General features: G+C 43.1%; 1 protein-coding gene across 24 annotated transcripts in view; it reads left to right on the top strand.

The window, feature by feature from the left end:
* The window catches only part of ZMAT4 (zinc finger matrin-type 4), a 186,995-nt gene that overhangs the window by 149,977 nt on the left and 21,529 nt on the right, over positions 1-15,489 (top strand). For 13 of the 24 annotated variants that reach the window (XR_015950405.1, XR_015950408.1, XR_015950409.1 and 10 more), the window contains one exon: positions 14,759-14,855. The exons of 3 other annotated variants lie outside the window; for them this stretch is intronic. Coding sequence is in view for 12 of the 21 variants with exons in the window: in XM_088671415.1 (XP_088527541.1) it covers positions 14,759-14,855 (97 nt within the window). In the remaining 9 variants the exon portion in view is untranslated. 8 more of the 24 variants (XM_088671418.1, XM_088671410.1, XM_088671409.1 and 5 more) reach the window with 3 other exon arrangements.

Below are 15,489 nucleotides of genomic sequence, written 5' to 3'. Positions count from 1 at the left end.
GAGCCCCTGGAATCTGGCACCACTCAGAGATTGGAATGGAAGGCAACAATATTTTTGTTTCTACTTTATCCTTTATAGTGTCTAATCCTGTATTCAGCTGGGACTGCCTACATCCATTTTCAAACAGGAGAATTAAATAATCTGTGTTGAGTTTTTATTTTCAGAACAAAACCTGCTTGTGAAAAAGTAGCTTCCAGTGGCACAAAATATGCAATAGGTCTAGATTTGCGTTTTGACTAGGCAGAGAAAAAAATCAAAATCTCAGCATGCACTGAATAAGCCTGAGAGTGTGAGTGACCCCACCCACCCCGGTACGTGGTCCCTGCAGCAAAAACTGTTCTCAACCAGTTCTCAAATGAGAAGCGCTTTGCACTGTTGAGCATTTAACCTTCCTTCCTTCCTAGTTCGTCACCTCTTGCCTTATAAGGAAGCAAAATAATTGGTGCATCTAACTCCCCTTATTGTGAGACATAGGTGTGTGTATTTTTAAAATCCTAAAGCTTGTAAGGGAGAGGAGGTAGGGAGAAGGAGAACATTACTGAATATTACAATATAAATCCTGTTGAGACATTACAAATCCCCACATGGTCTGAGATGCATTTCAGATGACTCAACCAGCAGGGGATGGATAATCAAATATTCCTCTACAAAGAAATAAAGTGTACAACAGAGACCATCAAGGAACTGGGGGCAGGCATGAGGCATATTTGAATGAGCATGAAAAATAAACAGAAGCACCTCAGACTCATTATGTGCCTGAAATTTGCCAGAGACTGAGGCCCTGCTATATTGTGGAGAGGTTTTGCTTGGAGAGGTTTGCAGGGAGACTGCAGGAGAAGGGGAAGAGGGCTGGAATCTGGAATTAAGCAGCCAGAGCATCACACTTTGACACCCCCCACCCACACTCCTGGGGTGGCAGAGGAGGAGATGTTAAGACGACATGAGATATGCTCTTTGGGGTGAATGTGCCAGTATTAATCCTGAAGCACTGAGGACAGAGGCCAAATTCTAGGGTCATGTAGAGCTGAGCTGAAGCTTTTGGAAACAAAGGGGAGGGAGCATGAAGGAAGGGAGGAAGAAATTGGCTGAGGACCAGGACAAAAGAAAAGTTTTATAATTCAGGGTTAGGAGATTTACTTAGACAAGTGATGATGGCACCAGCATGCCCCCCCTTCTTCTTTTGTTTGAACTTAACTGCTGCAAAGTAATGATGGCTAACTGCATGCTACAGTGTCAGAGCAGGCATGCATTTGAATATGATTTCTTGGGAATCACAAGTGGAAAGAGTCCTGGTGTGCTCAAGTTTGACTTGCAGGCTTCCCATAGACCTCTGGTTAGCCACTGTGAGGCAGCATCCACTGGTGGCGCAGCTGCTGCTGGGTCTCTGCAAGACCATCATGCACTGGAATGGGAATGGGCAATGGGAGCTGCAGGTGCCTTCCCAGGATTGGTGGCCAACTAGAAGGAAATATTGCAAAGCCCCCCCCCACAGAATCAATCACATCATATGGTGCATGCACTCTATTTGAATGGCAATGCCCATCAACTTTGCAGGGGCCCCTAGGTGTTGGCTCCTATGCCCCTTGACATACTCCAGAGATTAGGGTGAGGAAACCAGCTGGCAGTCCAGGAATTTCTGTGTTTGGCACAATTTAATCAAACCTTCACTGAATTTAGCTTTCGCTAATTCTTCCAAAATCTATAACAATATCTTTGTACCAGGCAAAAACATTCCTCTTTTCCCAGGTTTTTGGCTAATTAGACAATGTATGGCCTGTGTGTGTAATCGTTTTCGTTTGTTACTCTGGTATGTATTTTTGCCTGTTTTATATGGTAAACTTCCCTGTGATCCTCAGATGAAGGGTAGTTTAGACATTTAATACATAATAATAATAAATATTATTTATTATTTATGGCGTGCTATGGTCCATGGGGTCACGAAGAATCGGACACGACTAAACGACTAAACAACAACAACAATAAATAAATAATATGCCAGACAGCCGGAGACAAGCAAGGAAGTGAGGGCTTCTCTACAGTTCCTCTCATCCCAATGCTTTTCCATGGGGAAAACCACTCTCTAGCACTCAGTCAAAGCAAATGGCACTTCAGGTTTTCACCAGTTAGCTCTGAGAAGCGGGTTTTCCTTGGGAAATATGATAAGCATAATATGCACTCATCTTGACTAAGCTGGCTGAGCACTGGCTAAACCATGATGGGAGATTTATGCCAGCATACTGTATCTCCTGCTCAGCTGGGTGTGGAGACTTATGCTGGCATAGCCCAGCTAAGACAGAGGATCGACTGGATCCTAATCTGCTCAGCCCAGTAGATCTGAGCTCAGAATTGGGCACTTAGACCTTCTTCTTCTTTACCCTAATGGAAGAGATACATGGTGGAAATGCAACAACTGCCTGAACATTAAAGCTCGTGTTAAATTATTAAATGCAGTAGGACAGAAATTCTGACTTTTTAAATCTACAGAAAGAGGACTAAAACAGTGTGTTACCTGCAGAAATGTTCAACTTTAGAACAGACTCAAGCAAAAGGTGTTAATATTCAAGTCTGGCTGGATGATATGCATTGATAAGTGTGTATGCAGGGACGCAGGTGGCACTGTGGGTTAAACCACAGAGCCTAGGGCTTGCTGATTAGAAGGTTGGCGGTTCGAATCCCTGCGATGGGGTGAGCTCCCGTTGCTCGGTCCCAGCTCCTGCCCACCTAGCAGTTCGAAAGCACGTCAAAGTGCAAGTAGATAAATAGGTACCACTCCAAGCGGAAAGGTAAAACGGCATTTCCGTGTGCTGCTCTGGTTCGCCAGAAGCGGCTTTGTCATGCTGGCCACATGACCTGAAAGCTGTACGCTGGCTCCCTTGGCCAATAACGCGAGATGAGTGCCGCAACCCCAGAGTAGGTCATGACTGGACCTAATGATCAGGGGTCCCTTTACCTTTACTTTAAGTGTGTATGCAGGCATGTTTTGCAAATTAACAATTGACCTTCTTTGCTGTACAAAATTCATGCTCATCAATGGCTCCTCTTCATCCTGGAGAGAAGTGACTAGTGGGGTGCCACAGGGTTCTGTCTTGGGCCCAGTCTTATTCAACATCTTCATCAATGACTTGGATGATGGGCTTGAGGACATCCTGAGCAAGTTTGCAGATGACACCAAATTGGGAGGGGTGGCTAATACCCCAGAGGACAGGATCACACTTCAAAATGACCTTAACAGATTAGACAACTGGGTCAAAGCAAACAAGATGAATTTAACAGGGAGAAATGTAAAGTACAACACTTGGGCAAAAGAAAGGAAAGGCACAAATACAGGATGGGTGACACCTGGCTTGAGAGCAGTACATGTGAAAAGGATCTAGGAGTCTTGGTAGACCACAAACTTGACATGAGTCAACAGTGTGATGCGGCAGCTAAAAAAGCCAATGCAATTCTGGGCTGCATCAATGGGAGTATAGCATCTAGATCAAGGGAAGTAATAGTACCACTGTATTCTGCTCTGGTCAGACCTCACCTGGAGTACTGTGTCCAGTTCTGGGCACCACAGTTCAAGAAGGATACTGATAAGCTGGAACGTGTTTGCTGCCAAGAAGTGTGGTGGAGTCTCCTTCTTTGGAGGTCTTTAAGCGGAGGCTTGACAGCCATATGTCACGAATGCTTTGATGGTGTTTGATGGTGTTTCTTGCTTGGCAGGGGGTTGGACTGGATGCAAGGTCTTCCCCCTCACACAATTTTACCAATCCAGTGACAGCCACCGATTTACTAGTGCTAGACTGAAATATCTGACCCACTGTTTTACTTCAATTGTGTGGGGGCTAAAACTGCTGAAGAATTAAATAAAAAAGGAACAAATTTCAGCGACAACACAATCCAGTAACTTTGGGAATGGCAGTTTCCTATCCTTTCCTCCCTAACAAAGCCAAGTTATGTCATCGCACAGTACCGTTCCCTTCCTGAGGAAAATGTTAGGAGCACAGTTTAGGAACATCACCAAGTGAAATATTTGTTGTTAATGGGGAAACAGTGGGAAACCCAGCTTCTGGAAGTCAACAGCCTTCACCCCTGAAAGTCACTGATTCTAGAAATGTACTTTTAGAAGAGTCATGGGATGCCACAGCTAGTCAGAAAGATCCAAGAACCATCTTGGGCGAACATCTCCAGTGCAGACAAAACTGGCAGATGCCAGCGCCATAAGCCCCCCTATTTGAAAGACCACAAACCATGCTTATTCCTGATCATACAGAGGTGTGTGTTTGTGTCTCCCTGCCCAAAGAATATCCTCCATTAAGCCTCCAGGAGTGCATTTGGATCAAAACCTGTGATTTACAACAAAACACAAAAGCAGACACAGGGGAAATCTGTTATTTCTTTTTCCCACCAAAAGCGATAAATTATTTTAACACCAGCAGTTTGCTGCAAAGGGAAGGTGTCCTGTTTGTCCGTGATATGAAATGGGGGGGGGTGAATTGGGGGCATAGATGTCTGCAGGGATTTTTACAGGGTGGGAACATTTTATTTTATTTATTTACCGTATTTTGAGGGAGTGGAGTAAACCACTGGAAAGGGAACAGGCTAATTTCTCACAAGAAGAGTGTTTGTACATTCTGTCTCCTATCTCAGGTTCTAAGAATGATAGAACCTTACTCTTTTTCTTGAAGGGCATGAAGGTTCATTGGAGGGGGAATTGTTCCTCTTGCCCCCACTGTGAACACCCATAAACAAGGTGTCAACAGCACCAGATATATTGTTATGAATAAATACTGAAGGTAACAAATCCATTAAACAAACAGGTAGTTTGTTGAGTTAACAGTTATGTGTACCGTTTATAGTATACAGTACTGAGCTGTGATTTGGGGAATAGGTTTTATATCTACTATATATTTTTTTCCAAAGCCATCACCTCCAGAACATGCCCACTGAATATTCAAATCCTGGCAATTGATATTTGAAATGCTGTCCACTGATTAAACATTTTTTATTTGATGAATCACCGGCCTTTTAATTGCTTTACCACGTATTATAAACACCTTTACCACGTATTATAATACCATTATAATTATAATACAAAGGAGTCTCAAAGTGGCTAACATTCTCCTTTCCCTTCCTCCCCCACAACAAACACTCTGTGAGGTGAGTGAGGCTGAGAGACTTCAGAGAAGTGTGACTAGCCCAAGGTCACCCAGCAGCTGCATGTGGAGGAGCGGAGACGCGAACCCGGTTCCCCGGATTACGAGTCTACCACTCTTAACCACTACACCACACTGGCTCTCAGTGTGTTATCTGAAATGTCATACCCACCTATTAAAATGTGTTTTCATTTATTTAATTGTCTCCTGTGGATCAAATCAGATTTTGTTGTTGTTTAGTCTAGTTGTGTCCGACTCTTCATGACCCCATGGACCAGAGCACGCCAGGCACTTCTGTCAGCTTTTCTTGACAAATTAAACCAATTGGACCCTGTGGCCCTCAGAAAAAGGTGACACGGACCACCTTTCTCCTGATTGTTCTGAAGTTCTTGCTGTTTGAAGGCACCTTTGAGAGGCCTTCTTGCTCCCATCAGCATTTCCCTCCTGCAGGGATTGCTCCCCACTTGTCTGGGGAGGACAGAGCGCAGGGCAAAGGCAGAAACACCTCCCCTTTTCAGAAGTTGTACATGACATTCAGCCTCAAACATCACACTAGTTTGGGGCCAGTATTGTTCAAACTGCTACTGGGATTGCCACCTTTGTTCAGCCAAAATACAGGACAGGTCAGCAGGGGTGGGGAGGATGGAGGGGCAAAACAATTTTTTTTAAAACCCGGTTCTGAAATGACTCCAAAGCAATCTATTACAATGCCACATGTGGTTTACAGTGCTCTATTCAATGAAAAAAAATAACAAAATGACTATGATTTACCAAAGAAAAATATTGCATATTATATGCATAGCTGGGCTTTGTAATGCTATTTGGTTTGACCCAAACCTGGAAGGAGCAGCACTCTCTTTGACTTTGCATTAGTACTTTCTGTCACTTCACTGTTTGTTTGTATTTTAAGGGATGGTTTGTATTTCCTGTATCTTTTTTTCTTTCTTGTCTGCCAACCACCTCTCTTTATTTACGACTATGCATGTGCAGGAAAGGTGTGGTATGGGGGTGCCAAGAGGGCTGTGGGGGGTGAACCAGGCACCCCCGCACAGGTGACACCAGCATAGCCCCTCTGTGTGCTCCTCTCCACCCACCAAGGGTTGCATCTGCTGGGCGGGCTGCCCCTTGTGCAGGTGGCTGAGCAAAGCCCCCCTTTGTCAGTCCAGCAGTGGTGGCAGTGAGGGCTGGGCTGGTAGGTCCCCCTCCAACCCCAGGCCCTGACAACCAATGCTGTGCTCCTGTGCATGTGTATGTATGGCCAGCGGTCGTACTTCAGGATTATTCCTGGGTTCAATGATCTTTTATTTTCTAGCTGTCATCTACAGCAACAGACTACAAAACATAGAATGTCTGGAAAGGAAGTGAATGGAATAGATTTTCCATATTTGAACCATATGACACTCCCATATCTTTTCTTTCTTTCCCATGTCTGGAGGTGGCAGATACTTTGTTTCAGGCTCCATCCCTGGTGGCAGCCATTTTGTAACTGGTACGCTTGGCACCTTCTCGAAATTCCAAATGTGCCCCCGGACCCAAAATGTTGTGCAATTACTGACATAGACATTGTGAGTTGTAGTCTTCCTTAGCCTTTTCCTCCATGATTTGTCTAATCTTCGCTGTCACTATTTCTTAAGACTCAGAATTCTGAACCTTCCAACACTCAGCTTCATTGCATGTCAACAAGTTCTAGTGCTATGAGAGAAGGAGGGAAACTTTCTTCATACCATGCATAATTTCAGACACGAGACTGTCATATCCCCTGAGCACAGGTAGGTCCAACGAAGGTGGGGAGCAAACTGAACGCTTTTAAGCTTCTGCTTCCTCTCTCAGGTCCTTCAAGGGTCATGCTCTGAGCTGAAGACAGACAGGCCTGCAACATTCCTTGGGCTCCTGTCTGATGGCCCCTTTCAGGCACGGAGCAGTGATATGCCTTTGGTTTCTCAGGGGAGGGCCCCAAAGGCCCCGGTGGCACAGAAGGTTTTTGGAGATCCTTACGTCTATATTCAGACATGTAAAGGCTCACATCTGAATAAAAAGTAGCCTTATGAACTCTACTACCAATGTTTGAGTCATAGGAAAGCCCCATACATGTGCCAAAGGCCTGTTCCTTCCTTGTGTGCTCAGAAGCAGGCAACACTTCTAAACTCCAGCATCAAGCTGACAGGCCAGAGATGCATGTACCCAAGTCCTTTTGAAGGCCTCCAGTAAAAGGTGTTATATAAGCACAAAGTGTTGTTATTGCTCTGCCAGAAGCAACTGATTTCCAAAATAAAAGATTTGTAAACAGAGCAAATGCCCCATTTTCTGGCCCAGATCACTCCATTACCGAAAAAGAACAGAAAAAAGTGAGATTTCAAAAGCTAAATCTGAGATCTGCAATGTCAGTATCCAGAGACACTTTTCGCAGGAGACCCATGTTCTCCCAATTAAAAAAAAACAAAAACTAAAGAAACAAGCTGGCTGTTTAGAGCTATTCAAGTATGCAGCTATTGGGAGCAAGCAATAAATTTAATATTGGAAAATATAGGAATAAAAATGGGATTAATTCTTTACTAGTCATGGGACAAACTTTGTAGGTGCTGTAAGTAGCAGTGTAGTGGAAAATGTGGAGGTTCCCCATCCCTGCTTCCAACTCCTAGTTGTTTAACAATAGCAACAACAAAACATCTTTCCCCACCCAAAATATGATTCTGGAATGGGAATATGTATGAAATAACACTCATGTCAAGTCAATTCTGGTACCGAAAAGCCATTCCTAGTATCAGAAGCTTCTCAGATGCACTCGTTTTTTTGTTCTGTTCAACTTGTACATAGAATCATAGAATCGTAGAGTTGGAAGGGACCCTGGGGGTCATCTAGTTCAACCCCCTGCAATGCAGGGATCTCAGCTAAAGCATCCATGTCAGGTGGCTGTCCAACCTCTGCTTAAAAACCTCCAAGAACAGGAGTCTGCCACCTCCTGAGGGAGGCTGTTCCACTGTCGAACAGCTCTTACCTCTTTTGCACTTGGCTCTGGCTGGTGAATTTTGCGGTTCTGGGGGGGGGAGCCTTAATTCTGCTCACTTCAATGCATCAGGCCAACTCCTCCTTGTTCTTGTACATAGGATCTTACTTTTTTAAGAAAAGAAAGGGGATTTTTTTGCATCTTTGTCTGCAAACCTGCATGCATTTCTCTGTCTGGCCCAAGCAAGTGAGCAAGAATAGGATGGCTACTTGGTTGGGCTGAAGCCTCTGCCCAGGGGAAAAGAAAAAGGAGGAAGAAATAATGCCATGCACTTAATGTGCACCATATTTTCATGCTGATTAAGAGGTGCACTCCAGGAGGTAATGCGCAGGAGATAATGGAAGCTCTTGTTTGAACAAGGAGAGTACTTAGTGCTGTTCTGCTCCTATTCAGCCCTAGAGACATATTACTACTCTCTGGGTCTAGATTGCAGCTCAAGTTATCCTTTTGCAGACAGAAAGGCAACTGGTATTTTGTACCCTGAAAAGAATGGTAGTGGCCGGAGGAAGAGAGGTATGCAGAGGCCAGAGAAAGAGCTTTGAGTTGAGGGGTGTCACATTTGCTATCTCCTTAGAGCCCCTGAGAAACCAAACTGAACCTTCTGCAGCCTAGAACTGGCTCCATGTGCAATATTATAATATAATATAATAAATATAATAAATATAATATAATATTATAATATAATTAATATAATATAATATAATATAATTAATATAATATAAAACATAATTTTGCTGTTTTATTGATGGAAGGAGCGAACAGAATTTATTATGAACCCCAATTCTGAGTACAAAGTAACCAAGTATGTTTGCAAAATGAACCCGAAGTCTGAAGCCTGTAAAAAGGAGAAAGTTTTTCTCTGCAAAGCCTGAGAAAGGGGTAAAAAGTTTACTTTGACTGGATTCTGACCGGCTGAAGACTTAGCAATTGGCAAGGTTTAGCAGTAAAGAAGCAACATTTGGAGTTTGTAAGAATGCTACAGGAAGGGTGTCAGGAGTATGGCCAGGAGTCAGGCTCTGGGGCCTGTGGTGCTTTGCAGGACTGGGGCCTGCCTCAGCTTGTGCTGGAGAAGCAAGGCGTGGCCACACAGGTGGAGACCTCAGCTTGTGCTGGAGAGGCAAGGAGTAGTCTCTCAGGTGAGGCCACTTGTTATCTCACTGCACCTGGTGGCAGGAGCTGGGAGGGATAAAAGCTCAGCATTTCCCTTCAGCTCTTTGCCACAGCAATGCTATCCCTGCCTGGTTGCCTCTGGCCTCTTGCTCCTTGGACCCTCGCCGTGCCGACGCCTTGATCCTCAACCCTTGGACCTTCGCCTTTGCTGACGCCTTGCTCCTAAACCTTCAGACTTTTGCCTTCATGACGCCTTGCTCCTTGACCCTGTGACTGCCTGCTGCTGGACCCTCAGCCCTGCACCTGTTCCTGCTTCTACATCACCATCTTGCCTCTGGTCCTGACGTCCTCAGTCAGGGTTTCAATCGCCCGCCGACCGGACCATGACAAAGGGACTAATAGGGATTTGTATGACCCCTTGGGCCAGATCCGGCCCAATCACCTTCTCAATCTGGCCTGCAGACAGTCCGGGAATCAGCGTGTTTTTACATCAGTAGAATGTGTCCTTTTATTTAAAATGAATCTCTGGGTTATTTGTGGGGCCTGCCTGGTGTTTATACATGAGTAGAACATGTCCTTTTATTTAAAATGAATCTCTGGGTTATTTGTGGGGCATAGGAATTCGTTCTTTTTTTTCTTTTCAAAATATAGTCCTGCCCCCCACAAGGTCTGAAGGACAGTGGACCGGCCCCCTTCTGAAAAAGTTTGCTGACCCTGGTATGATCTTTTGTATGTTTGCTTACCAAACAGTATCTCAGCTTTGGATTGCTTTAATCAGGACAGTACTTGACATGCCCAGCCTGTTTGTGTTATTTGAAGTACCTTATCAAAGCAGTAGAATGTAATGTCAACCTTCCTGGCAGACAGAAAATCCTGTACATCCTATCTGTAACATGTCAAATGTCTCATACATCATGTCAACTTCTTGGCTAACATAACGTACTGCTTCATAAATCATGTCAGAGTTCTGGACTGCAATACAATATGTTCATACATCATGCTGATTTGCTTTCTGAAAAACCTATATAAGTTTGATCTGAACTGTGATCAATACTCCAGTCTGTTTAGGACTGGGATTTAGCTGCAGCTATAAAATAAAGGCCCTGGTCTGTCTTTGTTTGACTGAAAACACCTGCTACATTATGATTCAGGAAACCTTCAATGAAGAAGAATTAATTACTAATGGAATCTAATAATCAATGGATTACAAGTATTAATGGAATGCAAGAGGGAAATAAAAAGAACTCCATAGACTTGCGGCCATCGCAAGGAGCGCGGAATAACCTCCCTGAGTATTCCAAGTGACACAGGAGATTTAGGGGTCTTGCAAAGGCTATGTGGACCCAGTCGCTTCAGGGGGAGTTACCTTGAAGTTCGGGGTACCCAGCGGCATCCTTGGCTGTTCTCCCTTTCCTTGGGTTTCTGGTTAAGGAAGCCTGAGGGGGGGATTGAGCGGCGGATGTGAGGGGGGTACATCGCCGACCCTGTATCACGCAGTCTCAGGCTCCAGATGAAAGCAGCCCGTTTCCGAAAAGAAGAGACAGGCTGGAACTATTGGAGATATACTGAGGTATCTCAGATATCTGAGGAGATAATTATTTGGGATATTTGACGCACTTGGAAGACAGTGGGGCACAAAAAAGGGAGTCCTTCCCCACATTGGTATAGAAAATGGCGCTCAGCGGGATGTTGCAGGAAAAAGCTGAATAAGAGGTCCCTGTGAAGTGTGAGTAAGAACTATATTTAACTTTATCTAACCCTCAAAGGCCATTTAGGTCGGGGGGGGGGAGAAAATGACTGGTTACTCTCTTTTCCTTGAAAAAGGAGATAGAGGGACTTAAAAAGTTAAAAACGGAACTTACTGCTCTTTTTGAAAGAAAGAAGAGGACTCGGACTTGATATTTGGTTGTTTCCTTTGATACCGAAGCTGCATGTACATAAAAGATTAAAATTAGGAAAGGCCCCAGGACCGGACGGTCTTTCAGCAAAACATTATAAGGCATTAGCAGACCAATTGATACCAGTGCTAGTAAAAGTTATGAGCGATATTTTTGCAAAAGGACAGATACCGAAATCTTGGAAAGATGCTTATATAACCCTAATACCCAAAGACTTGGGAGAAAAGCAATGACAAACCTAGACAGCATCTTAAAAAGCAGAGACATCACCTTGCCTACAAAGGTCCATATAGTTAAAGCTATGGCACTCCTACTTGTGGTACAATAAAGTAAAAGTCCACAAAGGATTCTTAACCCATATACTAAGGAAACCAATATTCGAGGTATGGCAAAGATACAAAAACTTAGTAGAAAGAAAAACACCTAGGTGGTTATTGCCCACAGAAGAACTGACTGTTAAGAAAAAGAACATGTAGTGCAACTGGTTAACATATGATGAGATGATGATGGAAACAGACAAAGGTTGGAAACTTAAATCATTTGAGCAATTGCAAGGGAGAGTAACAGGTTGGTTACAGTCCCATCACATAAATGACTTGTTTAATGAAAATAAAAGAAATAATGGATTTGAAAGTACTAAGTCCAAATTGAATTGGTGGAGGGGAGAAATAAATTGCTGTCAAGAATGTATAACTTCCTATTGGAGTGGAACACCAAAGATGAGGAGACAAAGGAAGTTATGATAAAATGACTCTGGCTACAATATTGTATACGACCTGTGGTCTAAGTTATGGAACCAATATATGAAATTTACAGCATGTACGGTATTAAAGGAGAATGTCATGAAAATGATGTACTGTTGGTACCTGACACCAGTCAAATTGGCAAAAATTTATGGAAAGAAAAACAAAAAATGTTGGAAATGTAACCCAAAGGATGGAGAATTATATCATATGTGGTGGCTATGTGAAAAAGTAAAAATATTCTGGGAGTTAATATATGAGTTTAAAAAGATGTTAAAATATACTTTTCTCAAGAAACCGGAAGCCTTAGGCTTAATGAAATCAATAAGAATGAGCAAAGAATATTCATGTATGCCACCACAGCCGCCAGAATGGTATTAGCTCAAAGATGGAAAACAACAGAAATCCCAACAGTCGACGAGCGGCAGGTCAAGATGATGGAATATTCAGCGTTGGCAAGGATGACTGGAAGGATAAGGGAGGAAAAAGACCAGAAGTTACAAAAAGACTGGAGCAAATTTGTGGACTATTTAAAGGAATATTGTAAAAATGTGAAGACACTGACAGGATTAACATAAAACCTACAACATAAATAATAGATGTTTCTGTCTATAAACGAGATAGACCTATTTAAGAGAAAGACAAAGAGGGAGAAAGCACATAAAATAAAAGATTTGAAAACCAAGAGTGGAGAAGGAAGTTGTGTTCGGAAGAACATTAGCATGTATTGGATGATAGGATTAGTATAGAAATAGACGTATTAAGTTATAACTAAATTGTAATAGATGAATTGGTTTATTTATGACTATTTTCTTTCTGTATTTGGGAAAACAATAAAAATATATTTTTTAAAAAGAAGAACTTCAGAATTTTTTATGGATTGTTTGAACGAATAGACTGTGTGATAATGTTGTGAGGATTGGTGGCATTACCTTCTAAAGAGGGCACTAACTTTCATTTATTATGGTTTTGGCAAGATACCAGCTTGTTAGTCGATCAGAAAGGTTGAAAGACGAAAATGCTGGAAGTCTGCCCAAAGTCGTCTTGTCGGTTTGAAAAAGCAAGATGGCAGGAGGCTCTGGCATAATTGAGAATTCAGCCCTTGAAGGGGGGAGGATGCTGAAGATGATTGAAGAGACGGACCAATACAAACAAATATTTCACACAGTAAGTTACAGGATATAAACTCCGCTTGCAAATTAATGGATATGGAATAGCTAAATACGAACGAAAGTCATCACACCAGTGGCTGTTAAAAAAAAGAATTAAGATCGGAACTGTGGTACTTGGATTAACTAAGAGGATTGGAGAAGGACCAAGGAATAACATCATTATCTCCTGATAATCAGAACATGGGAAGTCCACACCAGATTATTTAATTCGGAACTGGATAATTGGCTCTTTTAATTGTATTGTGATTAGGTATTGTATTAATGTGGCTTATATTGGATTGTTATTAATGAAAAATTAATAAAAAATTATTTAACAAATAAAACTGGCTCCATGTGGACTGCAACTGAACTGTTGGGAAACTGAGGAAGCTGCATCCACTTGGGGGCCAGTCCATTAAAAACAAACCTATGTAAGTGATGTCAGCAGGTTTCAGGAACTTCCTTCATTGTGAGATGGGGGGGGGTGATTTGTGAGTTTGTTTGGGCCCTGGGTGAGAGCCAGGGTGGAGGCATGGAGTCCTGAAAGCCCCCCCCCAGTGACTCCAAAGCTGCGCGCCTCCAGCTCTAGGTAGAAAGCCCGCCCGGCGCGGTGTGGGGGGTGCCACTTGGCGCCCCCACCCCCACGACTCCCAAGCCAAGCCTCCAGCCTCCTGGTAAAAAGTCCGCTTAGCACGGTGCGCAGAGTCGCGGGGGTGGGATGCCAAGTGGCACACCCCCCCCCCAGAGTGGAACCCGGGGCGAACTGCCCCCATCGTCCCCCCCATCGTGACGCCCCTGGCAAGGAGAAAAACAGAAGCCATAGCCACCTCCTATAGTTAAGTCAGGGTAACAGCATTCTTCTCCCTCCTCAATAAATAAATCTGGAGGGTTTCATTGCATTCTTGTTCATCTCACAAACAGTCAAAAAACAAAATTTCAAAATGTTCAGCACAGCTCTGTTTTTGCAGGCATTCCCAAGACTGGACAGAGACTCCAGACCATTAAGGAATATTAACATTCCTTTGTTAAGTAGCTGACCAGACAAGAGTTTATCATGTGATATCATTCCAGTATGTGAATTCTTGCTAATGAAAGCAGCCAAATTTCTAATAATAACATGTATTATAATGCAGTGTCCAAAATGAATTTTCTGACACGATTCCCTGCTTTTCAGACCTATATGCAAGTGAATTATGACAATCACATTTTAGGTGATTGTCAACATTTACTTGAGAATCTTGTCAGTTTTTAGACATTTACAAAATTTGTCTGGGATTGTCACCAAATTTCAAGCATTCACTGTAACATATGTTAAGATGATAATGGCTGCAAAACCAACTGTTGCAGCAATGGAGAGACATAATGTAAGATTATACATTTTGGGAATCATCAGCCACAACTGAGCACCATGAAGCTTCAATGGAGGGATTTAAGTATGAGAGCAGTGTGATATAAAACTTGGGGTGAGTGCTGTATTTGGTCAAATCATGAACCAAATCAGGTCAATTTGTGTCATATATGGATCAATTTGAAGATTCTAAAAATCAGTAAAGGGTGGATTGGCTTGTTCTGAATGTATTTGCAGAGGTTTGTTCAGATCTGTAGCTCAAAACAGCCGCTCAGAAAGCCAAAGAGTGTGTGCAAAATGGTTCCATAATGAACCATGTACTCATGGTAACACAGTGCAACTAATTCTGATGCATTCTGTCCACAGGTCTTAAGCAGAGCTATACCTGTAACACCTGCAATGTCACTCTAAACTCCATAGAACAGTATCACGCACACCTGAAGGGGTCCAAACATCAGACCAAGTGAGTAATCCTTTGTTGTCTGGTTGGCTGGGTGTGACATTTTGAGAGCGGGGGCATAAGGGCACCACCCCGCCCCCCAATCTTCAATCAGATCTTATTTGGAAATTAGGGGTTGTGCCCTTGACTTTTGAGTATGGTCATAATGGAGAAACAGGCATGGAGAAAAGTGTTTGGGCTGCACTCTCAAATACTGGAAACCTAAGATGGGTTTTCCTAGCAAGAGAGAGATTTAGACATTTAAAAACAGGAAAGTAGACAGCAGCGCAAGTTGGCTTCCAATGCATTTAGAGATCTGAACCCAAGGGAAATCTGGGAACAAAACAAAACCATGCATTTTTTGAGAGTATCTCAAAACATGTTGGGAACCAATTTCCTTATTTACCTGTCATTCCACTTTTCACTTTTCCTGCAGTTCTATTTTGATCCTCTCTCTTGCGTGAGTGAGAGAGGTTTGGAAGTGCTGCATGGTGTAGCCCTCCTGGAACCACTTCAGAATGTGGCAGAAGGAGCCATGGACTTGGAAGCTTTCTTTCTTCATCATGCCAGGCACATTGGAGAGAAAGTTAAGGCTGAGTCTTTCTTCTTGACATGCTAACTTGTCATAGACAGAAAGGCTGTGGGAAGGCTTCTTGCC

Source organism: Zootoca vivipara, chromosome 6 (assembly GCF_965207765.1).
Source record: "Zootoca vivipara chromosome 6, rZooViv2.hap1.1, whole genome shotgun sequence".
NCBI lineage: Eukaryota > Metazoa > Chordata > Lepidosauria > Squamata > Lacertidae > Zootoca > Zootoca vivipara.
Note: the sequence above shows the minus strand (reverse complement) of the source record. Positions and strands in the feature narration are given on the sequence as shown.